The following is a 27,758-nucleotide window of genomic DNA, read 5'->3' as shown; positions in this document are numbered from 1 at the left end:
GGAAATAAAACACTGTTGAGACAAATAAAAAGAAATGGAAAAACCAGTGTGATAGTTATGTTGGTAACAGATTATTTTATTTAAAATAACTCTAGGCAACTGGTGAACGTTGTACAGATTATTGAGTTAGCTTTTGGAAGTAGTCATGCAAAAGTGATAAAATATTTTTGGTTTATTCTCTGCTATAAAAATAGCCTCTGACCAACTAGTGTAAGTTTGTACTAGTTGTCACATTCATTGGTTATATTTTTACTGAAGGCTCCGTTCCTTATCTCGCTTAAGAATTTATGTGATTAATTAGGCAACATTATCTCTATCATTTCCAGCTTCAAGCACAACATTTCTGCAAAATAAATTCTCTCATTGCTTTCCAGACCCAGCTTTTAAGCAACGATGGCCACAATCCACTCATGAAGAAGGTTTTTGATATTCATCTTGCTTTTCTCAAAAACGGGCAGTCAGAAGCAGCTCTTAAGCATGTGTTTGCCTCTCTGAGAGCTTTCATTAGCAAGGTATGTGACACATGACTCCAAAAGTGCAGGAGAATGTATATAAGTATGACAGAAGAGACCAGTATGCTTAAACTCCTGTTAAACTGATATTTTGTGCTGTTTGGAGATGTGTTTTAGAAAACAACTTCTTCACTGATTTAAAAACCAGACCAGGTTAAGTTATCTATTTCAACAATTATTTATTATTTGTTGGATGTCAGGAAGCAAAAGCAGAAACCGTGAAGAATTCCCTCACTTGTCTTGGTCACAGAACTGCTGTGAACAATTAGGATCTGTTCAACCAAAAGCTGGTGCTTCTTGAACCTTTGCTCCAAACTGTCAATGTTGCTGACAATGCTATTGACTGAATAGTACTTGTACTGAAAAGCTCCTCCTCTCCCACTGTGTTTGAAAGAGGGTGGTGCTTGCTGAACCTCTTTCTACTCTTTTCTGAACCCTGGTACACAGCAAGGCTGTTTAATTCCCTGAGCTCAAGTGTTAAAGTCACAGCTAACCACGTAAGAGCAGTGACTGATGCTATTGCTGACATTTCCCTTCATGCTTGTCAAAACTTGCCGTTTCTCAATAAGTAGACCAGATGTGCATGCAAACTCCATTCCTTCCAAGCTGCACAGTTATCATAAATTCAAAATGAATGAAACCCTCTCAAATCACTTGAATGCAACACTTCATTAATGGAGGTAAATCCATGTGGCGTGAGATTGCAGCCAGGCAGAGCACAGTATGTGAACGAAACGCAGCAAAGTGTTACTTCCAAAGGAGATCTTGCACTAGTTGCTGAGCAAAGTTTCATTAGAGAAAGAGACTGCTAAACTTTTTTTCAAAGGTGGAAAAAGTCTGTGCTATGTACATTTTACTACAACCCCACAGCGTAGCTAAGAGTAAGCTATGAGTAAGTCTAGGGCTGAATTTTGGGTTGTCCTAAGCAAACACATGAGAAGCAGAAAATGCAGAAGTCTTGCTAGCTACCTATCTGGCTCCAGACAGCGTGGTCTCCTACAAGATGTTTTTCCATGGGGCTTCTGAAAGCCTGCCAGATTGGCAACCAGCACTGGCAGGAATCACTCAGTTTTTCTACTGTCTAATACATGTTTATTGCTTTACCTTTCTTTTGAGTTTTCTGCTTGGCTGTGATCTGCGTAGCCTTGAGATCCATTCTGCTGCAGATCTGCACACACCCTGCTCAGACACAGCCTCTCTGCACACCTCTTCCCTTTACTAGTCAAAAGTTTGTTTAGCCAGAAGTATTTGGTTTGTGCCTATAGCAAATAAGAGACTTTCCTTGCTTCCCTGGCAAATTTTCTGCTGTTGTTTAAATGCAAAGCCAAACCTGCACACCTGCTCGATTTGATCTCACCATCAGCCTTCAAAATCTGGAGCCCTTCAGGGGTTCCAGGCTCACTTTCCAAAATGCCAATTACGGCAATGGAGGCTGCGTCCTTGGCTGCTGGAAGGATGGGCAGTGGGGTCGTTCTCTTGGATTTATGCCAGCCTGAATCTACACCAAATTTGGCATTGTGGGTCTTCAAAAATATGAAAGATTGATTTCAGTTAATTTCTCACATTTCCCCTATGACAGGACACAGCATTGCTTCTGTAAAAGCAAGATATGAGCCCAGCAGATGGTATCTATAAGGAAGTGTTTTCTTTGCCAACTCCATAACCACATGAGTCCCAAACTTCCTTTTAAGTCGTCTGAAGGGCTTTTCTAAGGCCCAAAGTGACAATAAAATAGCAGGGGTGGGTCACTGGATTTCATGACAAGTGCAAGGATGGCATGTTTTCCTGCAAGTTTGTTTTGAAATATGAAAGCTGCACTGCTTTGTCTTGGGTTGCAGATCACTGTTAGTTACAAATTAGCGTTAAATTCAAGAAAACCTTATACCTTTGATGCAGGTAGAATGGACAATCTGACATTTTTATGGCCTTCTGTAGCTAATAATTACAATAAAAAGAATCCCCCTCTTTTCTAGGGTCACAGCAAATGGTTGCTGGAGGGGAAAAAACTCCTGAGATTTATTCTGCATCCCAAAATACGTCTTTGAAAGAGCTTGCTTTCTGCATTAAATCTGGTTACTTGATAGGCAAAAGTCTTAAAAAAAAAAAAAAAAAAAAAAGCAATGTTGCAAGAAAGCAAAGAACAAACAAGTTCTATAATTGTTTGCATGTTTAGTTTTGGTTTTAGAATGAATCTGGCTTGCATGCATGTGTGCTGGGAATTTCGGAAGAAAGCTGTCTCTGTTTTACCAGCTGGGAAAAGGCAACAAAAGCTAGATTGCTCTTGTTTTATACTCTAGGTTTTGTTAACAACTAAATCCTTCTTTTCAAGGCATCACTTACAGTTAAATACATATATATATGCTTGGGAATGGTCTTGAAATTAAAGATTATGAAGGAAAACATGCACAGAGGAAGGGGCTGAGATAATTTGTTCTTCATTAAAGAACAGCTCAGACATGTGGATGTGAGAGTGTTGGAAACCCCATGTAACTGCCTGCTCCATGCCTGCCTGTTCCTTTGTGCATTGACACTAGCAGGGCATGTTAGAGGCATCACAAATCCCAGGCCCTGAAGGACCAGGGCAGCAGAGCCTTGGTCCTTTCCTGCAACAGCTGATTTGGGAAGCTTTTCCCTGTCTGTTAGCAATTCCCCCAACCATGTCAAGCTGTGCTTTCCCTCCCCATTAGTGCTCTCAGGATGCAGCATCGTTACAGCCTCCCATGCAGCTGTGAAGGGCATTTGGCATGTCCTGCCTGCCGTGGTGGCTGCCCTCCCCTCATGTTCCTATTGTGCCAAAGCCTCTCTGGGAGCTGCTCGCTGCATTGACTCCTGCTCTGACCCTTTATATTAGGGCTGGATCAGAATTGTACTCCTCCAGCACACGCAGAGTTGACGCCACATGCTGTTTTGCAGCTCTTCCCAGCTCGTGTTCTCCTGCCAGCTGGAGAGCCACAGGCAGTACCTGGCCAGATCTCCAGCAGGCATACACCCTTGGGTCTGCTGCCCCGAACCTGGCACCAGGACCGATTGCATCTGCTTGGGCTTGATCTCCAGAAGGAGCTGCACAGGGCAGCAGGTTCCCTGTGAACAGGGCACAGGTTTTCCTCCAGAGCTGGTGTAGTGCGGGGTGCACAGCGAGGGAGCTTGGGCTTCTTCTGCAGCAGATTCCCAGGCAAAATTTTTTCTCCCTAGCATTGGGTTGGAAATGCCTGAAAAGCCTCTGCAGGCAAGCAGTGGTCCCTGCTGAGAACGTGCCAGCCATATCTTCCTGTGTGCCTGTGTGCTGCCTGTGCGTGCCCAGTCGCGCATCACTGTGGCCAGCTCTGTGTTAAACCCAGTTCTGAGCGTGACCCCATCTCGCTATGGGAGAAGGATTGCATTACAACAGGCAGCAATTACTTAATACCTCCTTTCCCAAGTGCACACGTGATCTTCTTGGCCCTGTGTTACTATGATATTTATTTGCTTCTTTTCTTTCTCCCATTTTTTTTCCGAAAATATTTTTGGCCCAAGGCAGTGAACGCCAAGTATTTGGTCAGTGTCTTCATTCTGCCTTGTAACCTGTGTGGCTCGGTGTAATCCCAAGGGTGTAGTCTTGCTAGCCACAGTTCCTAGGTTCCTGTTTTAAGATCTTTTCACCAGCACACCATGGTGGTGGCCACAGCAGTACTTACAAGCTTTTCTGAATCATATGTACGTAATGCAAGGAGTAGAGGGCCACAGTAACAGCTCCAGGCTCTGACTTGGGGGATGTGAGTGAATACTCTGACAGTATTTACTGTCATTTCCCATGGGGAAAAGGTAGTGGGGCAGACAGAAGTGGCTCATGGACCATGCCCCATGAGGACCACTGGGTCTTGAATGAACTGAGCACATCTCTGAACAGACAAAAAGCATGGTTGCCTCTGTTGCCTCTTTGTGTCAGAAAATTCCCTGGGGCTAGTCCCCAGCTGCAGCAGGGGGAGCAGAGTGTCACTGTGTGATGCTCAAACAGCCTCTGCTCCCTCCGGGAGGTGTTGGCATCACCCTTCTCCAGGCAGGTCCCTGTGGTGGCTGTGGAGGCAACTTCTTCTGCTTCCCTGTGCCCAGCCCGTTGTGACTGGGGTAGAAGGAAGCCATGTGCGGTGCCCTCTCCTCACCAGCCACCACTCGTGACCATGGCCAGACAGATGCGCGCTGGTGGTCCCTGCTCTGAGGAGCCCTGCATGGAGGCTGCTGCCCACCGGGACAGGGCACCACTGCAGCCATCTGCTATTCAGGCATGGCTGAGCGTGCCCCCGCAGACGTGCTCAGAAGTAGGTGTTTGGTAAGGTGGTAGCCGTGCTATGGCAGTATGGGGTGCTGATCTTCCCCTTCTGCTTTTCTTCACCCTGCTGCAAATCTCTGAGCCCTGTTGCTAACCGAGGTAGCTGCGGTTTGGCCTGATCCTGCTGCTCACTGGGGCTGGCTCCGTCTGGGGGGGCCAGGGCAGGTCACTGGGTATTTTAGGCTCTCTGGGACAAGCAAGTCTCTTGTTTGCATTCCTGAGAGCAGTCATGATTTTGGGTTTTTTTGGGGGGATGTGTAGAAGTAGCTGTGCGAGCATTGCAGGTCATGTTTCCCAGTGGGGTCAGACTTCTGGATGAGCTCTGGCAGATTTTCTGATGTCCCAGATGGAAGCCTTTGGTGGGAATGTCTGTGGGACCTCTCCTCTCTGCCCTGCTGCTAGTGTTTCTGGCTTTTGTAAGAACATAAAACTTCTGTCTGTCCAATCTGGTGAGAATTTGTCAATGAACCCAAAAGTTGTTGAGGGAGGGGATAGATGGACATACACAAGCACATCCCAAAAAAGTGTGACAGCAAAGTTCACATTGGTCTAGGAAACGTGATTAAAAATAGGTCCCGAATTCATTCCCACAAATACTTTCAGGCTCAAAACTCTGGCAGAAGTTCTACTGAGGCTCTCCAGGCTGGGGCCCACTGTGTTGCCCCATGCCCCTGCCCACCTGAGCTCTGTGGATGTAATTTAATGGTGTATTTTCTAATATTTGCATACCTCTTGTGAAGTTTCCCTCAGCATTTTTCAAGGGAAGAGTGAACATGTGCGCTGCACTCTGCTACGAGATCCTGAAGTGCTGCACTTCCAAGGTGTCCTCCACGAGGAATGAAGCCTCTGCTCTTCTGTATCTTCTGATGAGAAATAACTTTGAGTTCACCAAAAGGAGAACATTTCTAAGAACACATCTTCAGGTCAGTGACCGGGGAAAAGGTAGAGAGCAGGACGCCTCAAACTTAATGAAAAGATATTTCAGTATAACTGTGTCACTTGTTATACGGACAAAAATCCTCTTGATTTCCAGGATTTGCTTAATTCCTGTTTCCAGTGATTGGCCCAGGGCCTTTTAGGTAAAATACACTGCCATCAAGTTGTCCAAGCTGTTGAGTTTTTGGAATCACAGACACAAGAAACATCTCTGCCCTGGAGGCTGGCTGGGCTGGGGTGGAAGGGATGGCAAGAAGAGCTGCCTTTGAGGCAGGAGGAGGGATTTTTCTAGAGCTGCTTTTGTAGCATTGTTTTTTCTGAAGCAAATTTAGATACCTATGGACACAATTAATACCATCTGGGTTGTAATGAATCACAGAAGAAGGTAACTAATGTGCAAACAGGAATTTGTATTATGATTGTTATATTGTTAATTCTGTGAACTTGCTGTTCAGCAAAGCAGTTTGATCCTCTGGAGACCATTTGTCTTTGGGAGATGTGACAACAAAGCCACAACAACAACCATTGCTTACGTTGTGGGAAAGACCTGATGTTTTCCTATGAGTATTTTATGTAACTGTGACAATAAAACTCTTCTCTTAGGACTTGTTTAAATAAAGCCCCTACCCTGTCCCAACAGATAATAATTGCAGTGAGCCAATTAATAGCAGATGTGGCACTCAGTGGTGGAACAAGGTTTCAGGACTCCTTGCTCATCATTAACAACTTTGCAAACAGTGACAGGCCTATGAAGGTAAGTTGGAGACATGAAATCACATCGTGTGCTGTCAGCCATTAATGTAAGACTGGGGACGCACTCAAGGAAATCATGTTTAAGGGTAAAGCTAATGATTGTAACTATGACTTATAAGCTCATATAAGTATTTTGCCAAGAGCAATAGGGCCAGCTGCACAAGCAGATCATGCTCCATCTGTGAGGCCTCACGCCAAGGAGAGGGAGCTCTGCAATTCAGGTTACGCTTTGCAAGGTGTGCTGCTTGCAAGGGTGTCCAAAGAGCTTTCCAAGAACTTCCAGCTTTGAGAGGAATGACAAGGGAGGGTCTGGTACTTCTGTTGCCTGAAGGTGATAATTAGCAGGAATTAATTTTAATTAATTGAGTGTCAGTAATGTTAAGAAAGCACTCTTTCATGGAGATTAATGGTTGTATTTCTTTGGAAAATAATTTTCTGTCTTAGCATTAGAATTAACAGCTTCTACCCCACCCCTTGAACACTATATCATCACTGCATACTCCATTGCACACAGCACAGCTGCCAAAGTAGGATAGAGGAAAACAGAAAGTATTTTTACAGTTCTGTGATTATCCTATGACCTAAAGGTGGAATGGGAACCTCAGTTAGGTGTTAAATTGTGCTATTACAAAGTTATAGTTAGGACATACCTGGCTAAAAAACTCAGTTCTCTTCTGTACACAGGTGTTTATAAGGGTTTCACTGAGCCATACTTTGCTGATCATATTTTACATCACAAGACCATCATTATATCCAGTTTATGTATTTATAGAAGTGCAAGAGTACAAGAGAGATTTCAATACACTGGAGAGGATGCCGTGCACGGCCACAGAAATAGCTAGGGAGTAGGAGCCCGAGGAGAAGGAACATGAGCCAGGCTCATCATGGACAATAGAAAGCTGAGGGATGACCTAACTGCCACTTTCCACTACCAAAAGAGAGGTTATAGAGGTGAGGAGGTCAGGCTCTTCTCAGAGGTGTGGAGTGGCAGGACAAGAGGCAATAGGCACAAGTTGCTCCAACTTAAAGAATTCTTTCCCAAGAACATGGTCCAGCCCTGGGGCAGGGCCCAGAAAGGAGGTGGAATTTCTGTCCTTGGAGATTATAAAACTTGGCTGGACAAGCCTTGCTCTAACTCGATGATGGCCCTGCTCTGAGCAGGGGATCAGACTGGAGCCTGCGTTTCTTTCTCTATTTATTACATTCCTGTGGTGAGAAGCTCTACAAATGCCTTTGGTGCTTTAGGAATTAAAGAGTGACCACATCAGAGACTAACAAGCCGGATGTTGAATGACATGAAAAATACTTTCATAGTTTATGGTCCCATGCTGGGACATTCGCATGCATGGAGCACTTCTGTCCCGCTCTCACACCAGCTCCTCAGGATGTCAAAGTACCTCACTGTAGCACAGGAACAGCCAACCTGGCATCCTGCGCATGACCAGGAGAGATTGGCCCTGTGCACACCCAGATTGAAATGCCTCTAATTGCATATGAAATACTGTACACTGTATGCAGTGTGAGTTCAATAAGTAGAAGCTACTTAGTCTTATCTCCCGTGTTCTGGGCATTTTCAGATTGGCGGAGTGTTGGCTGACCGGGTAGCAACAGTCTTTCTTTGGCAAAGCCTTTTATTTCTGTATTTGCTTCTAATTAGATTTGTTTTGTGTCAGGCAACTGCTTTTCCCTCCGAAGTCAAAGATTTGACGAAAAGAATCCGTACAGTGCTTATGGCTACCGCACAAATGAAAGAACATGAAAAGGACCCAGAAATGTTGATAGATCTACAGTACAGTTTAGCCAAATCTTATGCAAGTACCCCAGAGCTCCGGAAAACCTGGCTGGACAGTATGGCAAAGATACATGTAAAAAATGGAGACTTTTCAGAGGTAATTCACATAATTAAAAACATGGTGCGCAACAAGACAGATGTACAGATGGCATTTTAATTTTCCCTTTGTACTTTGCAGGCAGCCATGTGTTATGTTCATGTAGCAGCCCTCGTCGCGGAGTTTCTGCACAGGAAAAGTAAGTGTGTGCTGTTTGGGAGGCACAAGGAAGACGATGCAGTGCTGGGTTTTGAGGGAATCAGAATCTTTTTAAAGACAAGTTTCTCCCAATTTGGTAAATGATTATTTTAGAAACAAGCCGAAAAGGAAAAAAAAAAATAGTGCAGTGGATGAAGCTAGAAGAAAATTAGTATTTTTTAAGAAAGGAATCCAATTGTTCATACACAGGCATTTACTAGGCTGGCCAGGTCTGCATAGACAGTCATGTTGGCACGTTGCTGAGTGAAATTAGAACTGACACATCGTGTCTCGGTTTAAATGTTCAGTTGTATTTTAAATTAGGAAATGTGCTCACAGGGGAAGCCCATGTTAAAAACTGACTGTCAATATGTTCATCAGAAACATCACTATAGGCACTACAGAAAACTGTAGAATAAAGCGGTCAAAATTCAGTCAAAAAATGAGACTATAGCCTAACTATACGACATGTGAAGAACAATCAGAAAAAAGAGAATGTTGTGGTTTAATGCAAAACAGGAAGGAAGGACAGACTTGTGTGTTCTCAAGTAAGACCACTTTGCAGGTTTTCTTTTAAATATCTATTCCACAGTTGATATACTGACTCCATTTCTCATTTCCATGTAAGGGAGTAATTGTTGAAATGGACACTTAACATTTCAGAAAGTTAAGACAGCATAAAAGCTGATTACGTGCACTGCCTTGGCTGGAAAGGTCTTAAGTGCCTTGCTCAGGGGGCTTGGAGTCCCTCCAAATTCTGTACTTTGTATTGGCTAAGTGGGAAAAATCAGGACTTGTTTTTCTGATACATATACACATCTCACATGGCTGCCGAGGGGAGAGTATTGAAAGTTGGCAATTCTTTATTTGTACCCTGGAGGCTGCTTACCACAACTGGTGGTAAAGGAGAACTTCTAAAAAAGAAGAGGAACAAATCCGAAGGAATATCAAGTGAATACATTGAGTTATCTTTGTCACTGTCATTCTTTACATATACGTAGGCTGGAAAGGGTTCAGTAAAGGCTGAACTACTCAAAGTTTTGGAGTACATAACTGTACTTTTTGCTAGGAGTGTACAATCCTGCTCACTTACCACCCAGCTCTCCAGCATCCAGCAGTAGCTTTCTTCTTGCATCTTCTGTGCAAGGATATACCCTCGTCCTTCTCTCCTGACTTTCAGGTGGTTGCAGCTGGTTAGATTGGTCAAAGATGACTTCCAGACAGCACACTGGGAAATCTGTTGTGCTTGGTGTTAGTTACGCACTAGGAATGACTCCCATGGCACATGGCTGGGGAGGTTCTGATTGTGTTCGGTCTCATACAGCAAATCACTAGCAAAAATGTGAGTCAGGTCCCCTGCTACTTGTAGGACTTTGCTATCAGCTAGACTGTTTCCTTGGCCATGAAAGCATGATGCATTTGAGATATGTTATTCCACTAATCTATTTGCTTTTGTCTGCTACAGAACTCTTCCCCAGTGGATGCACCACCTTCAGGAAAATCACTCCCAACATTGATGAAGAAGGTGCAATGAAAGAAGATGGTGGGATGATGGATGTACATTACAGTGAGGTGAGGTCCTGTAGTATAGACTACAGGATAGTAGTCTAGCTGATAGCTGATTAGGATTTAGTTTTAGACTTTGTTCATGTGAGCTCTAACAAATTATAGTTGTGCACTGGCATCTGTAAGGAAGACTGTTCCACAGCAATTATCTGCATTGAAGGATTTTCTGTGTACAATTCAGATAGGTAAAACTGGTATAAGTTCTTGGTTCCTTTTGAAGGCTTTTCTAGCACTGAGACTGAAAAGCCTACACCACAGTCTTTGCCTGCCATGTTATGCAAATGCTAATTCTGCCAGCACAGAGCAGCACAGCATGGTATTTCTAAGGAGGGACAGAATGCCAGTCAAGCTCTACCGAGTGAGGTTCCCCTTGAGTTAGGGCTGTGCTGCAAGACATCACATTAGCAGAACAATCCAGAAACCATAGCAGGGCACTGGGGAAAAGGGTAGATCCTTCCGTGAGTCATGAAGTCTCACAATTACTTCTGCACCATCCCTGTACAACTGAGCAAGGCGACCCTGCAGCCCAGCTACCCAATTGCCCATTCATCAAGACTAGGCTTGAGGATCCTTAGCATCACATCCCACCACTACTGCACACATGTTCCTTGCACCTGTTTCTTAGACATGTACCTCTGACTTCCAGTGCTGTCATCTCCATACCCTCCCAGAGTTTTGGCATTCTCCAGGGGAGGGAGCTAAATAAACAAGACATACTTGCTGGCTATTGTGCTAGTGATTTATTAAGAATGAATGAACTTTTTAAAAATTACTTGTCCTTTTTTCTTTTTTCTCCAAAATTTAGAACACCTTTGGAAAGGCCAGGAACACACATGGTTTAAACTTATGTAACTGTGGCTACTTATACTGGGACCTGTTAAAGTACCTGAAGTTAAAATGGTTTTCTCTTCTAACTTTGACTGTTATTAACAGCACCCATTTGGTTGCTCTTGTAGGAAGTCCTGGTGGAGCTGCTGGAGCAATGTGTAGATGGGCTGTGGAAAGCAGAGCGCTATGAAGCAATTTCTGAAGTTTCCAAGCTGATCATTCCTATTTATGAAAAGCGGCGTGAATTTGAGGTAGGTATTTTGAACTAGTTTGCGTATATCAGGTAATTTGCTAGATTGCTAAGAAAAAAACGGGAGGCTTTTTTACTTTTGAAGTTATGAGTTAATGAATTGGTGTCAGTAAAGCACACACTGTGCTTCATAGCTGGCCATTAAACAAATCAGTGAAAGCAATGGTCTGGAGGGTAATTAGTAAAGCTAAAGACATGGAAGATTCATATTTAGTGACTAATTCCCACCTTCCCTCCCCTAAAATAAAGCTGTCATCATCCCACATGCTCATCAAAGCCAGATTCTCTTTGAGACTTGAGCATTTTAAGGGTTAAAACCAGAGTGAGAACTGTTCAAAGAAAGGACTAGATCTGTAGGCAAGTGGTGAGGAAGGAAGGAAGCTGCTACCAGCCCTCCACCTCGCTCCTTCCTAACCCCTGCTGTGACCCCTGCTTTGGTGAGGCCTTGCTCAACTACTGAATAGCGCTCCTCTTTCCCTCCCTCTCCCATGACCCCCTCCACATCAGGACAGCATCCAACTATATGACTGAAGCTAGGGGAAGTCTTGGTCTATTTTGTCATCATAAAACTGTTTTTAATCAAAAAATAATTTCTCGGTAAAATACTGTAAGCCTTAAAGGCTTGGTCAGGGCACATGCTGAGGCAGTAGGTTCAGCCTTCTCTCCAGGGATAGTGGTGTTACTGCAGTGTGTGTACCTTTCAGACCTGAAGCTAAGCATGTGCTTAAAACTGAGTTTTTTCAAAGCAAACTGCATGAGTTCAACCCCTTTAGAAATTCAAGTTTGAATTCTCCAAAGAATTGTGCTCAGATATCTCAGTAGCTTCCAGTGTTAGCTAGAATTTCCTGCTTGGAAAATTCTGCTCTAATGATGTCAAGATTTGATTTCTAGAAACTCACTCAGCTGTACAGAACGCTTCATGGAGCATATGCTAAGATATTGGAAGTAATGCACACAAGGAAGAGGCTTCTTGGAACCTTTTTCAGAGTGGCCTTTTATGGACAAGTAAGTATATACACCGGCTCGCCAGCTACCCCTCACCAGGCATCCGGCCCCTAACGCTGCTGCTCTGTCAGACCTGAAGCTAAAAAGCCTGCTAGCTCCTCTGGTGCAGCCACTGGCGCATCTACGTGAGCATTTTGGTATTGCACCCTTGAGGTGAGGGTTTGTGTCTCTCTCCAGGAATGTTTGATTTATTATAAAGTTTATGATTCTGCTGGTGGGCTTTCCATAAAACAGCTCAGCAGTTAGGAAGTGGCTTAGTGGGTTCAGAAAACACTAGGGGTTTTTTGTAATTACAGTTATTATAAGTTACACGAACACAATTCAGTGTATATAGTATATAACCAGTAACAGTATATAACCATATTATATAAACAGTAGTAGCAGTAACTGTTTCTTCTACACACAATTGCTGCTCCCTTCTAGATATTAGTATTGTAAAAGCTTATGGGAGAAGCTGGAGGCAAAATATGTATGAGTGTTGGTTACATACTTGTAGAGATAGATAGTATTTTTTGTTAGCTGAGACAGCTGGAAAAATGGACAAGATCTGGGGCTCAGAGTCCCAAGAAGGAGCATGATCTTATAGCTAATTAAGTCTTCTGAGCCTGAAAGCAGTTGTGGTTTTATTTTTTTAATCCTGCTATAGCAGTTAGTCAATCGTGTTACCCCTCATCTCCCTTGTGTCTCTGAACTACCTGCTTCTGCTTGTGGACCCATAACCATGGGGGAGATGCAGGACCCTTTGTTAGAAAACGCTATGTAAATTATCTTAGCCCGGCCTTTTCTCGTTCCTTCTTTTAAAGGAGATGATGAATACTCCTGAAACCATCTTGGGTTTGTACCTTTGAACACCACTGTCATTACACACACAACATACCAGAGCATTGACTTTTGCTGCAGCAAACATACATTTTATTTTTGTCTTCATCTTATCTTCAACTTTGGACATGTAAAAAGTAAATAAGGTTAGGAATAGATAAAAGGAAGCAACTGCTAGTTTAATTTTCTAGAAGCTGTAGAGATAACTGGATCAGCCCCTAAAATTAAGCTATGTTACATATCATCTTGACAACCAATACTTGATCCAGTTTTGTACTTTAAAGCTTGGCTGGCTTTATATGCCAGCTACACAGAGATAGTTTTACTGCTCTGTCACAGCTTCAGACTGGAACAGCTCGCCAAAGCATGAAGCTTTCATGCTGTTTCCATGAGAGGGAGGACTGGTGATGCAGGCACAACCTTTAATGCAATTTTGTCTCTGTTTACAGCAAATACACCAAGTTCCACTTCCCTGAATACAAGAGGAATCAAGGCAGAGGAAACCCATTTCTTTATTTATTGCTTGAAGTCCCTTTCAGCCTGCACAAAATCCTTCTCTTCAGACTGTTCATGTGGCTCTGCTATTAGGGCTTCCTCAACTTACGTGTCTTTCTGCTCCTTCTCTGTGCCTTGTTTTTGTGGGTTTTTTTCCTGCCTGTCTCTTTCCAGCATTCCAAAAAGTCAACCCCTGGCCAAACCCATCTTCCACACTGTTTAGATTTCTCACTGGTCATACTCAAGCCTTTGTGTTCAGCAATGACGTGTTTGTGTTGGTTGAGGAATTTTATGATTTTTTACACAACTTTTGAAGAAACCTATTAAACAGGCAAAGTTCAGTTTATGCAACCCATAGCCTTCTAAACGTTCCTGACTTTCTGAAATGTTAGTAGAAACTTGCTTTCAAAGTAGCAAATCTAAAATAAAGTTTTCCAAGTGAAGAAACCCAGCTATTCCTCACTACTTGTTTGTGATTAATGCTAGACATTCTTTGAAGAAGAAGATGGGAAGGAATACATCTATAAGGAACCCAAGCTAACAGGCCTTTCGGAGATCTCCTTCAGACTTCTTAAACTTTATGGAGAAAAATTTGGGTCGGAGACTGTAAAGATTATCCAGGATTCTAACAAGGTAGAGTTAAACTGCATGAACAAGCTAATAAAATGCTTGTGAACATCAAGGCCACATACTAGAGAGTTGCACTGATGAGTGTGACAGAAATATCGGTTGTATTTTAATACTGGTCAGGGCTTGGGACTGCACTGCTCTAAGCGCTGTGCAAATGGAGCACAGAAGGATGAGCTTTGCTCCGTGGAGCTGAAGATGTGAGATGACAGAGCATCCCATTCTTCTGCCAGTAGGAATGGAGGAGTGAGCCCTCTCTTCCACCCTCTTGGTGGAAGCAGCTTGCTTCCAATTGCTCCTCGCATCCTCATGCTCCTGTGTGGACATATTGCATAGCTCGACAAGTTTTGGTGCTGATCTGGCTCCCAGGTGGAAATAAATGAATTGGGAATTATGAATGGGAAATGCAATCCACATCTCGCTGAGCCCTGTTGTTGGGAGGCGTTAGGAGCCAGCACAGAGGAGCAGATGATTGGAAGCAGAGTTACTTCTTGTTGCTTTGACACTGCAAGTCTAGAAGAAAATCTTTTGTGGCCTTGCAGCCATAGCTCCTTCTTTTTCCCATGGAATTCATGCTCCCTGCAAGGGCTGTTCACACTCTTAGGTTGCAACCATGGATATGTCTGGGTTACCAAAGACAATACTGGTGATCCCAAAGATTGCTTTGTGCAAGCCTGCAGATTTACATGCCAGAGCACTGTATTAGCACTAGCTCATGACCTGGCAGCGATAAGGTCATATTAGAAGGACTAAGTAGCTCAGGCATGTGCTGCATTGATGGATAAGGTGACACAGCTAGCTGTTCCAGGTGCAGCTTGTTTGTCACCAGATGAGATCTTTCTTGTGCCACACCTCCTGGTCTTGTGTGTCTGCTAGCGGATGGTCTAGACATCACAGCTGAGGTCAAAGGGAGTGTTTGGTGTATCACTCACCTGCATGCAATGGGGCTGGGTTAGCAGGGAATCAATTTAAATCAGATCCCAGTAGATAAATTAACTGATTATAAGTTAAGTTATTAACCTTTGTTCTTCTAATGAGTAACTCTCTTATTTCACAGGTCAATGTTAAAGACCTTGATCCTAAGTATGCCTATATTCAAGTAACTTATGTGAAGCCCTATTTTGAAGACAAAGAAATCTCTGAAAGAAAGACTGAATTTGAAAGAAATCATAACATCAATAGATTTGTATTTGAAACTCCTTACACTTTATCTGGAAAAAAGCATGGCAGTGTGGAAGAACAGTGTAAAAAAAGGACCATTCTAACTAGTAAGTACAAGCATCTGAACATGAGACAGTATGTATCAGAAACTATTTTTAGACTATTTTAGCTCATTAAAATATCCCAAAAGAGTCAGAAATTCTCTCAGCTACTTAATCAGAATTGCGATACAATATTCTGGTCAGTAGGGGAATTTACCTTATATTTCTATGTGCAAATTTTTACAAATTAATAAATTGTGTTGGTAAATTATAGCCTTGTTCAGGATTTCACACACACTGAGTAAAACCCTGAGGGCAAGAATCTGCCTGTGTATGTTCTGAGAAGAGTATTCCTATTTGCTGCATCACTTTTCAATCTATAAACTTCCTTTGCTGTTTCTGCTAGCTTTGAACTCCTTTCCATATGTGAAGAAGAGAATTCCAGTCAATTATGAACATCAGGTTAATTTAAAACCAATTGATGTTGCTACTGATGAAATAAAAGACAAGACAGCAGAGCTGCAGAAACTCTGCTCTGCTGGTGATGTTGACATGATCCAGCTGCAGCTCAAATTGCAAGGCTGTGTTTCTGTGCAGGTAAGGCTTGATGTCAGCTCAAAATTACATTTATATACACGTCTCCAACTGAGTCATCTTTTCACAAGGCAACACATTTACTTTCCAGAAATCATTAACTACCTCGTTTGCAGCTCTGCAGCCATCAAGCTGCCAGCACAGCTTGCCCTGCCACGTATGGCAGTACATTAGCGGGGGGCTGATGGCAACGAGCATTTTGTCCAGTGGTGTTTACAGCGTCAAGTCCAAGTATGATTGCACATTAGTTAGCCATGGGTGAATGCTGAAATATACTTAATTCTTGAAGACTGCACTGTAAATATCAGGCACAAATAGTCTTTTTGTGAACTTGACTTTTCTCAAACTGGATAAATGACATTAAGACTCAGACCATACTGCTTTTCCAAACACAAATAAGAGGAAAATATGAGGAAACAGATTGCATCTCTCTTTATCTCCATTTATATTTTGGTCTTAAAAAACCTAAATAGAAAAATTAATACTCAAGTTTTGAAACTTCAGGTGCCTCCAGTGACATTAGTAATGCAGAGCAGGTGGCATTCAAATAATATGCTAATGACTTTTGTAAAAAAAACAATATTTGCTATTCCCTTCATAACTTTCTTTAGCAACTCAACAGAAGTTCTGGCATAAATAATTTCTTTTTTCTTTGGTTCTAGGTTAATGCCGGTCCCTTGGCCTATGCCAGAGCTTTCCTAAGTGACAGCCAGTCCAGCAAATATCCTACTAAGAAGGTGAATGAGTTAAAAGAAATGTTCAGGTAGGATTTCTAATGTAATAAAAACTACCCAGCTGGTTGGAACATGGTACCTGCTTTGCTTCTATTTTTGTCTGTCTCCAAAAGTAGCAGAGGCTGAAATGCTCAGATGTGCCTTATAAAGATCCAGGTCTCACAGGGTTGCGGGTGCTCAAACATATGAAAAAAGCCAGTGTAGCAATGTACATCAAGAGTTCCCAAGCACAGGGCTATGATCTCCACGAGGAGATGTACTGGAACACCTGCTTCAATGGTTTGTCTGGGTATTTGAGTGTGAAGAAAGTATGTTTGAAAACCAGAGGTCTGACAGTCTTGTGTTCAGGGATCTTTCATATTGTGCGTTGTTTCCCAATCTTTCCAAAGGGATTTTTTACTAGATAATGATGAACTTGAAATACTTTAAAGCAAATCCCTTTCTGGTTTATGGGTGACCATCATTCTTGTTTCTGTTGCTAATTTTTGAAACTATGTGACTTGCACAGGCATTTTTCTAACTCCTGTCCCTGAGGGTAGTTTTACCTCCCAGTTGAAAGTGTCTCCCAAGATAGAACCAGGCAGCTCCTGCTTCACCTCACCTTTGCCACACTATTTTCTGGACTTCTTGGGAGCAACCAGTTGCCCACCAGCTCCTGCATTCATTACTGGGTGCTGGTGACTCCCATTTTGCCCATCGGTCATTGTGTGGAGAAGGCAGCATTTGGGCCAATCCTGTTTTCCTCCAGTGGATTGAGTAACCCAGCAAACCGTGTGACAAATAAGGGAACAATCCCTGCAAACACGCCATGCGTGGATGCAGAACAGAGGGAAGGTGGTTTTACTGTCCAGCCTTGCAGTGCACCCAGAAGGACAAACACAATCTCTGTTTCATGCAAAAAATCCCAGAAAATCCCAGTCATGCTTGTATTTTCATTAAAGTCTATAAAAAAGAGAAATATGCATGTGAAATGAAGCAAAGAAAATTAGTAACAGTAACCAAGAAAACAATATTACAGCTCCCCATGATCTAAACCTCTTTCTGGAGAGTGTATCTGCTGTTAGTAACTTGACCTTAAGCACACATCCTACATCACATACATCCAGATCTGTCAAGCCCTGTACGACTGATTTCCCTCCTGTGCCTGACCATGGCCTCCCTATGTGCAGCTGGTTGGGCTTATCTGGGATCTGCAAGCTGTGTGTGGCTGGGCAGAAGGTACGAGACAACGGTGTTGCACTGCAGGTGTGCATGTCCCATTTACTGAGGACCCAGGCTTGAAGGAGCGCCAGCCAAAAGCCCAATCCTGTGTTGCAGTCCCTCCCCATTCCCTGATCCACTGTGCCAGGGATGCCCCTAGAACGTGACCTGTCCCAAACATTGGAGAAAAGGGGGGGGAAAATGAGATTTGTCTCTCTAGTTGTTTGCTTTGGTAGAAGACTGGGCTATTGTAATGCCCAAAGTTCATTCTTTTCCTCCCCAGGAAGTTTATACAAGCCTGTGGAATTGCTCTGGAGCTCAACGAGCGACTCATTAAGGAGGATCAAGTGGAGTACCATGAGGGTCTAAAATCAAACTTTCGGGATATGGTGAAAGAGCTTTCTGACATCATCCACGAACAGGCACGTACTGCATGTCAGGAGCCCACAGAGGTGGTTCCCTGTGCTTGAAAATTAGCTAATGCCAAAAACTTACTGAAAACTAATTGAAAAGTTGGTAACTCCTCATGTTGCTTAGCTAAATATAAAAAGGCAGGTAACAAGGTGAAAAGTAAATAATACACTTGATGGGTTCCTAAAACTGGTTTTTGTTGATTGACAGTCTCAGCCTGGTGTTGGTATACAGTATGCTTCAGGTTGGAGTCTTTGCTGACACATACCGTTAGTTTCCTGGCTGCCGTGGTCATCCATAACCCTCCATGTTTTGTCTCATGTTTTCTGCATCATAAGAATCCTGTGATAAGTCACAGGTCAAAACTCTCTGGCAAAATTTCTGTTTCCTCAGTTATATCCAGCTTAAATTCCTCTTTTTTTTTTATTTTTCATTAAACGATGTTTTCTTTTAATTTTGGCCTAATGCCAACATGCTATTTATGTGCACTGTTAAAATATTTGTGCTAATTTATCTGACCTACGTTTTAATGTTTTCTTGCATCTTTCTAGGACAATACTTTTGAATAGTAGCATCAGAGAGGTTAGAGATTCAAAGAACAGTTGCACATGTACCTAGTATCATGCTGTGAAATTAGATGAAAACTGGCTTTATGAAGTAATCTCCATACCTCTGCTCTTTAATTTTGATATTTAATTCTAATTGTGACCAAAAAAAAAAAAGCTCATTGTAAATTTATAGTATCAAGCACATAAAATGAACAGTAGAGGCTGCATTGTGATTCATAGTACTTGAAATTTAGAAGAATGTTTTCAAAATCTCCCAGTTACTCAACATACAGTCAATGTGTGACTATTAATTAAAAATGCAACATTTTAAGTCACTAAAAATATATAGGTAAATTCCACAATAAGTCAAGCAGTTGTTCAAACTAATGCAAAAATGTGCAAGTGGCAATATAATACAACTGCACGAGGCTGCTATGTCTAAGTTAGGGTTATTTACAATAAAAAAATGCTTATGGGAATCAGACAAAGTCTTCTTTTGGAAGAGTACAATGTAATTTCAGGGAAACAGTCTCATGATGGGGCTGAAGTTTGTTGTAGGACTATAAGGAAGGATCCATTTGAGAGTGACGGCTGCATCCTCCTCCCTTTTGTTAGATTTCTGTGCTATTCTGCTCACGACCACCATTTTCTTCATGTGCAAACTACTAATTTTGCACATTCTGCACACTCATTCTTTTCATGTGCATTACCTACCATGTATACTCCACTGCTGAATTTTGCTCAGAAATGTTCGTTCATAGGAGTTGCCACCTGCTTACTCTAAGCTGTTTGCAAGTAAACCTTTCCAAGACATTTAATTTGCATGCAGCTGCTGGAACTTTTGTGGTTTCTGAATTCTGCAATAGTCAAATCAAAACCAAATCACTCAGTTCTGCACCGTCGCAGTACAGTAGTTAAGATTATCTTAGAACAAAGAAGCATTGTTAAAGCACAATCCCTATTATCTTGATAGATTTAGAAATCCACTGTCGTGTTGTCTTTGGTTAATGGGCAAAATGTAACAGAAACTGAAATGTCAAAGTGAAGGGCTCACTGGGAAGATATACTTTTCACTTTCTTCTTGTATTAGATCAAAAGGCAGCTTAGAAGATCATGTTTACGAGCTCTGTTCTTTATGGTTGTACAACATTATGTAGATAAGTGCTGACTTGAACTTTGTATTGCCATCAAATGACCTAAGTGTCTAACAGTTTAAACTTAATGGAAATGTTTTCCTCTTCTGCAAAATTACTCAATTAAACATAACAAATATATTACGTTAATTAAGGGTTCTCATTGCAAATAACATACGCTTTTCTAAATATTGTCAGTGCCCCAAAACAAGATGGGCAGTGCACTTAGTTTGAGATGGCAGGGCAGATGGGTAACTCACGGGTCAGCCTGTGACCTATCTACAGATCTTTTAAATTAGGGAAAGGTAAACACAAAAAACTGAAAAACTGCAGCTGAACAGGTACAGGAAGCGTCAGAGAGTGGCAGAAAACTGGATGTCCAGAAACTCTTGATGATGGCCAGTGATCTCAGTTTCACTAATGTAAATTGGGGCTAACTTGTTGACTAGTGAACCACAGGGTGAAAAACAAACCCACAGTCAGCTCTAGAGCAGCTCTACCAGTCCAGTTAGATGCTGTGCTGTAAGACCATCCTTCAGGTTCTAAAGTACAAAATCTTGCCACATGGCATGGATGTAGCAAGCATTTGCAGTATTTAGCTGCAGGTACTCCCCGTGCTTACCAAAAAACTATTAGAATTCTGTTACTCCTAAGATATAATAAAAAATTGCTATACAGAGAATGGTTTCTTTCTTATACTGGTTAGTTGTAACTAAAAATGATCCAGTAATACACAGAATGGTGTATATATGAATGCTATAGAAATTGCTAAATTACTCTTCTTTCTCATTTCTTTGTTATGCTGCCTTTGCGAAACAGCTTTGAAGACAAGGTTGGATATCTCTTTTGCATACCTTTTTAAACAGGTTGATTACAATAATGAACTGAAACTTACACTGAATTTGTGATTATTTTGTTTTGTCTAGATCTACCATGAAGATACAATGCATTCGCCGTGGATGCATGACTCCCTACATGTTTTCTGTGCGATCAGCGGAACATCTGGTGATGGAAATTACTGTTCACTCAGACCCACTGCTGAAATTTAAACATATCAGTCATATTTTACAGAGCTTTCTCAGGAATACTTGGAACTGTACAAAGGATGTTTAAAAAAATCCATGATGAGCAAAGATTTTTTTTTTTTTTCCCCAAAAAAGTTGCCATGCTTTCAAACAGGGTGCTTGCTTATTTTGCCAAGCAACATTGAAAGTGCCTGGACATTGCGCCACTGTGCTTGTTTTCTACTTTTTTCTTTTTTTAAGTAAATGTATAACAGGACGTGGAAAGGCAGTTATCAAAACATGTATTGAATTGCTGAACTATGAATTGAAATAACAACTGTGTAAAATTGTACAATGGAATATAATAAAATGTAAAACTACTTTGTAAATAGAAGGAGCATAGAGTATATAGAATTTAGCATTATATCATATTTGCTGCTAAAAAAGCTTTGTTGAACAGGGAACATGAAGGAGAAATTGTAGTCACTAGTAAGAGACCTTCCTCTTCTAAAAAGTGACTTGGGGTCCAGGTGCCCCTGTTGCACTCAGACAATGCGAATAAACTTCTCCTAGTCTGGAATAACTAAAACCTAAGTCAGAAATGATAATTTTCATACATCCTCCGAGCAGATAATTCTAAACTAACCCTCATGAGAGCTGAGCTTACTATAGCTGATTTCAATTTTGGCTAACCTTTCATGGCTGCAGGAAGATGGATTGTATTCGCTGAGGAGATTTATCATTTGATATGAGTTTTTCTATTTACCATTCATGGTCTCAGACAAATATAAACTCTGAGGACACCTTAAATTGAGTTGGGAATTATCAAGTGCTTTAACACCTTTCAGAAAAATTCTAATAAACTGTGAGATGTGTTTTAAAAAAAAAATGCAGCACATCAAAATAATTCATACAAAATTGAGGGGGTTTTTTAACATCATATGACATGCATGTTCATGCATGTTCCCTCCTGTTAAACAGATCTGTTTTCTGAAAGCCCATTGTTTTTGTCTGACATATTATTTTCCAGACTTCTTTTATTCCTTCTTCCCCTCCCCAAAGCTTTAATACATTATCTCTGTCTCTTTTTGATAAGACACTTTCAGATGCAGGAAGAAGAAAACAGATCAGTAATTCTTTTATCCAGCAGCATTTTTTAAATCCATGTTTTTTGAAATCCCATAAATTGTAAAAGTGGTTCCAGTAGTTCATATGGGAAGGGTGGGGGTTTTTAAGGATATGTAACAAAATGCCATAATAAAAGGACTCTAGCTGGGTATTTAGCTTGGCTATAGTGTCTATAAAATGTTAGGCTTCTAATTTCTGTAACAAAAATTATCTTCAAATAGTAACTGGACCACATTTCAAAATGTTTATTATGCACGATTCTAAATACCTAAAATTAATTGTCTTCTGAGAAAATAATGTTGTGATCCGTAAATTCACCCATTAGCTGTTGCAAGCAAAATACAGATGTGCCTATGGAACAAACAGACCACATTTCTGCTTGTATGTGCTTTTATGCCAGGCAGGCTCTAAATTTAGCTTAACAGAAAGAGGAAGAGAGACTAGTTTGTTTAAATATGGTTACTACCTTATTGATTTTCATCTTTCAACAAATAATATTCAAAGGCAGATAGTGAGAGTTTTCCAAGTTACTTTACTAAAAGGTGATGAAGCTCTTTAACAGTGGATACATTACAAGATTTTTTTTGAGCTAGTTAAACTCTAAACATCAGTACTAAAGCCACATGTTGAATACAGTGAGCAATGATGCGATGTGGACATCCAAAAGCTCTTGCACTATAGCTCTTTTAAATACTACAGCTAACCTAATAGTTTTCCTGGAATTGCAGTGAAGTTCTTAATCAGGTTTTTTGATGTCTTTAATGTTCTGAAATAACATTGTTGGGTGAATTTTCGATTGTTATTCCTTCTTTTTGCTGGAATTCCAGTGAAATTCTTACTCACATCTTCGGATGTCTTTAATGGTCCAAGATGAATTTTTGTTTGAACTTCTCATTTTATTGTTGGTATTGGAGTTGTCCTGTTTTTTTCAATTTAATAGATTAGAAAGCTGGCTCGGTAATTCAGCCATAAAAAGTATTTAATACCAGTCCAGTTAGAATATATACAGCCAGTACGGTTCAGAATACACATTTACATGCAGTTTTGATGAATTAGAAAAATGATCATGCCCTAAGGATTTGCCTTCTGTCCTGCAGGTAAATAATTCAACTGTTTTTTTAACAGAAAAATCTGAAAGGCAAATTTGTTCTTTTTAGATGGGTTATTAAAAGACTGGTAACAAACCAGTTTCTTTACATTTTCACCAATCTAGAAATGATAGGGAGTGGTCATTAGATGTTTTACAGCTGTATCTGGACAATGGTGCCAAGAAGGTGTTCACATTTTCTCTTCCTATCCTTTTCCTACATAACTGTCCCAGTTTTTAAATAAGTCCTCCAGATTTTTTTCTTATTTCTGGTTTGAACAGCTCAATTGACAGATATATCTGGGGAGCATACTAAATATGTGCCTGTTTTATGTAGCTGATACTCACATTAGGTACTTCCTATTTGCTGCCTTTTTTGGAAGAATATAAATATTTGTTGTTCATTAACACTTGTTTTTCTTACGTTGCCTAAGGAATGATGGGAGGTTTTTTGTCTGGAAAAATAAGTAGACATATTTCAAATTAGAACCTGGCATGCACTCTTTCTATATATCAATATAGCTACATATACATATTTTATATATACACCTCTAATTACCTTTGCTGCAAAACTGCTATATAACACATCAAGTCTCCAGAAGGGATGCATTGGTAATTTTGCAATCACTCAATTGTTTGCATAAAAGGAGAAGAAATAGGGTAAAGTATCTGTCAATGAGGATTAAGAGCACTTGGCTGCTCTCAGTATCAGGACTGTTTTGGACAATGGTACGTGTTAGAGCCAGATTGTTTGCAAATAGAACATATAAAGCAACACAGGGTCTGCCAGCACTTTATGTGCAAGAACATGCTTTTAGAGATTTATACACCTAGACAGAGTAAGCAAAGAGTGAACATTTACTCTCTTCTTTGACTTACTGCTTCTCTGTCTGCAGAGAGATTAGAAAGTAGTATTTTAAGACAAATAACTTCAGAGTTACATTTCTTTCCCCCAAAAAAATCTGGAACCCAGAATTTACTGCAGGCAAGGATATATTTCTACGTACTTCTTGATGTTCTAAATTTCTTCTGATAATACAAATTTTCATGAGATAGGCCAACAAATGGAAAATCATGGTTGTAAGAATATCTGTAGTGTGTAATGCGTTTATTTTGTTCCAGAAGCCTTTTGAACATATGCCACATGGTACTTGATATAGAATAAGAGTTTACATAAACATAGCACCTTTTGTCTCAAAGCAGATAAAATATGTTTGTTTTCCCTTCCTGTAGAGACAGAGTCTCATGGACTTCACAGCAGGCTTCAGAATAATGTGGTGTTTGACATAACACAGCCCAAAAGACTTGAGGAAAACATGTAGAAGTCATGAGCTCAAAAGTCTCATACAAATAAAACCCCATCTTACTCAATTTACCCACTTGAGGAGAGTAGCATGTTCATTTGATGTTCACTGAGCTGAACCCTTCTAATTAAACAAAGGGTTCTTACTGGATTGAGGAGTACTGGGTACAGATAATTATTACACAGCCACAGACTGTAGTCCTTAACCTTTAAATAACATGCTTGTGTCAAGCAATGGTGAACCAAGTATGATACACACATTATTTCAGCTATTCTGGATGTAATTTACTCTCTTTTCATATAAATGTAACACCTAGTACTACATATTCATAACAGAAATGCTTTTATCATGCATGTTGTATATAATACGTGTGTTGTACAAGCCCTGTTCAACCTTCTGTGTGTAACGACAGAACAGTACATCCCGTCTGCCTCGGTTGTTAACTGATGTACCTCTGACACCGAGTAATACGATCCTATATGGCTCTTTTTATTCTCATTTTCTTTTTCTTGAAGAATCAATAATTTTGACCAGAAGCCAATCACATTTCAGTCAATCCAGATAAAATAGAGTTTATTCCAGGTCAAAATAAAAGGCTACAAAACCAGGAAAAGTAAATGTTGCAATAAACATGGTTTGTTTAGGGTTTTGTTTTTTTCCCTTCACAGAACAGGATGAGTGATCTGAAGCTAATACCAGCGTACAATTCATGGGACTAAAACCTACTCAAATGAGGTATTGCAGATGCTGCCTCTAAAGAAGATTACTGTAATAAATCTTCAAATACATAAGTACACCAAATGAAATTGTTAACAGTAAATTATTCAGCAGCAAATAGAAGGTGTTGATTCAGAAATACTGAAAGGGCACAAATACCACACATCCAGCTGGGAGGATCTCAAAAACATGGTTCATCAGGAAACCTGAGACAGATACCAAGGTGCATACAAATTTATAAATAAAAATAAGGTGTGAATCACTAATATGGAAATGTCCCAACAAATCACCTTACTTTCCTAAAGAATATTCAGTAAGTTTGTGATCGGGTTTTTGCTCTGGTTGGTAGTTCCAATTTTCAAACCCAGACTAACGTTCTTTGGGAATGTATTTATTGTTGCTCTACTCCAACTAATTCAACTTAAATGGCTAGTATACTAATATACATGCCAAGCTCAGGCAGTTGTATTGGCTGTTACATGATGTAACGGAAGTCAGCTATACTGTTATTTACCTCACACCATCAGATGTTTTTTCTACTGCTCTCTTCCACCACTGAGGCTTCCTGTACAGGGCTCCTGCAAGCCTTGGCCAAACAGCTGTAGAACCGGGTTCAGGCCCTGCCTCCCTCCCTTGACGAGTAATAGGAGGCCAAGGAGTCACTCCCTTGCCAAGCAGATCAGTGAATTAAACAGACCCTGGTGTTTAGGGAACTATGAGCGGAAAGGTTGATGCATGGACTTGCACTAGCAATTTATTGGAGGGGGGATACAATTTTTTTCACAAGCATACGTGTTTCCCTATTGACTGTAAAATGCTCTTCAAAGGATGTAGTTTTTATTCCGTGTAATTTCTGATTTCCGGTGATGCTTGGGCAGCAGCTCGGAGAGAACTTGCAGAGTTCATGGCCGTTTTGAACACACCTATCACAAAGCTCTAGATGTCCCTCAACGAACACTGAGGTCAAAAAGGGAGAGGCCCTGTGAGTCAGATCGGGTTTTTTCAGCTCACAGGTTTGGATTTTTTTGCCTCAGATCCAGCTGTATTCTAATTGACTCTGCCCTTTTTTGAACTGACCCCAGCCATCTTCTGAAGAGCCTATAATTATGTCAGTTGAGACCTAAAGTGTTCACAGAAGCTGCTGCAAAATCAGAAATTATAAAGGAGGAATCTCACCATCCATGTGGGGCAACTATGGACTCTTCTGCTCGCAAAAGGGACAATTCCCCACAGCCCCATGCTGCTAATTACTGCTGCCTCTTGTTGGGCATAGCGATCATGCAGCCACACCATGCATCAGTGTCATTTCTTAATATGATTTAGAGAACATGCACAGAAAAAAAGTATTAGTTGGGGTTTTTTAATGCATCAGCAAACTTGCTGCACAGCCCCACGATCAGTAGCTTTGTTTGTGTAGGTGGCAACAGCAGGAACACATGGCCAAGGGCAGATCACCAGCATGATCATAAATCAGGTTACACCAAGCACGAAGCCATACCCCAAGTACTTATTTAACAGATTATTTTAAAGATACCTCAGGTGTGTCTATATGAGTTCCAGTCACTACAGTGCAGGCATGTTGTCTGAGAACATGAGCAAGCATGAGATTTGCAACGGAAAGATGCAGGACGGGACTCAATGAGATTGAGAAATGGGAAGTCTCGGGTAGGTGGCAAGGATCAAAGGCTCTGGCAGGAATTCTGATTGCCATACACCAGGATGGGAATGCGACATCAAGCCGAGCGCTCAGGGAGGAGGAAGAGAGCTGGGGAAAAAACATTTCAGCTGCCAACAACAACGGGCAGGCAGCCAAAAGTGTGTGAACCACTGGATGCGTGCTTGGCACTGGCTCTCCCAGGAGAAAGAGTGTACAAAACAGAAGAAAGGAAGGAAAGAAAACATCAGCAAGGAAACCGAAAGCAAGAAGGGAGGTCACCGTATCTGGGATCAGCTTTACTCTACAAAGGTTATCACTATCAGGGATAGTCCATGCCAGCTATAGGTAGTTGCACAGCCTGAGCACAGTCACACAGTTTAACATTCCAAAGTCACACAACTTAAAAGTTCCATGTCCTGCAACTTCAAGCCACAATTTTTATTTGGTTATAATTGCAGGTCCTTGGGCACTTTCTAACAGCAACTAGGAAATTTGCTAAATCCTCTTCTTTTCACAGGATCTAAAAACAAACAGGCTGAAAAGCAAAAAAAACCCAAAACACAGGATATTCCCCACCCTATCATAAAAAGATCCGCTTCCCTTTTTCTAAAATGAGTGTCTAAAAAGCAGATGAATTCTTGCAAAACTCCTTGAAGAGCTGAGTAAATATTGAAATCTTCTGTTGGCTTAGGAATAAGTAATTTTCACCAGTGAATTTTGGTTTGCCTTGAAACTTAGCCAAAGTTTCCTCTCTGCTAGACTATTTTTGTAATACCTGTACTTGGGTGGCAACTAGGAGCAAGCATGCTAGCTACCACAAAAATCTAGTTCAGAAGAAAAAGTCTTATCCCAAATGTTTTCTTGTCCTAGAATGTATCAAAATATCACTTTGTACTCCTAATTCTGTGGAAATTT

At 41.1% G+C, this 27,758-nt stretch overlaps 1 protein-coding gene across 6 annotated transcripts in view; it reads left to right on the top strand.

Moving 5' to 3' along the window:
• DOCK11 (dedicator of cytokinesis 11) overlaps positions 1-27,633 on the top strand; it is a 91,699-nt gene extending 64,066 nt beyond the window's left edge. For 5 of the 6 annotated variants that reach the window (XM_054839154.1, XM_054839155.1, XM_054839153.1 and 2 more), the window contains 14 exons: positions 375-512; positions 5,559-5,741; positions 6,395-6,508; positions 8,181-8,396; positions 8,478-8,535; positions 10,000-10,106; positions 11,057-11,179; positions 12,070-12,183; positions 13,984-14,130; positions 15,182-15,392; positions 15,733-15,923; positions 16,583-16,683; positions 18,138-18,276; positions 20,873-27,633. In XM_054839154.1, the coding sequence (XP_054695129.1) occupies positions 375-512; positions 5,559-5,741; positions 6,395-6,508; positions 8,181-8,396; positions 8,478-8,535; positions 10,000-10,106; positions 11,057-11,179; positions 12,070-12,183; positions 13,984-14,130; positions 15,182-15,392; positions 15,733-15,923; positions 16,583-16,683; positions 18,138-18,276; positions 20,873-20,995 (1,965 nt within the window). In that variant the 3' untranslated portion in view covers positions 20,996-27,633. Of the gene's footprint in view, positions 1-374; positions 513-5,558; positions 5,742-6,394; positions 6,509-8,180; positions 8,397-8,477; positions 8,536-9,999; positions 10,107-11,056; positions 11,180-12,069; positions 12,184-13,983; positions 14,131-15,181; positions 15,393-15,732; positions 15,924-16,582; positions 16,684-18,137; positions 18,290-20,872 lie in introns of all 6 variants that reach the window. The other variant, XM_054839156.1, reaches the window with a different exon arrangement.
• Positions 27,634-27,758: the final 125 nt, after the last annotated feature.

The sequence above is a fragment of the Grus americana genome, chromosome 12 (assembly GCF_028858705.1).
Source record: "Grus americana isolate bGruAme1 chromosome 12, bGruAme1.mat, whole genome shotgun sequence".
Classification (NCBI taxonomy): Eukaryota; Metazoa; Chordata; class Aves; order Gruiformes; family Gruidae; genus Grus; species Grus americana.
This window is presented reverse-complemented; position numbering and strand designations above follow the sequence as displayed.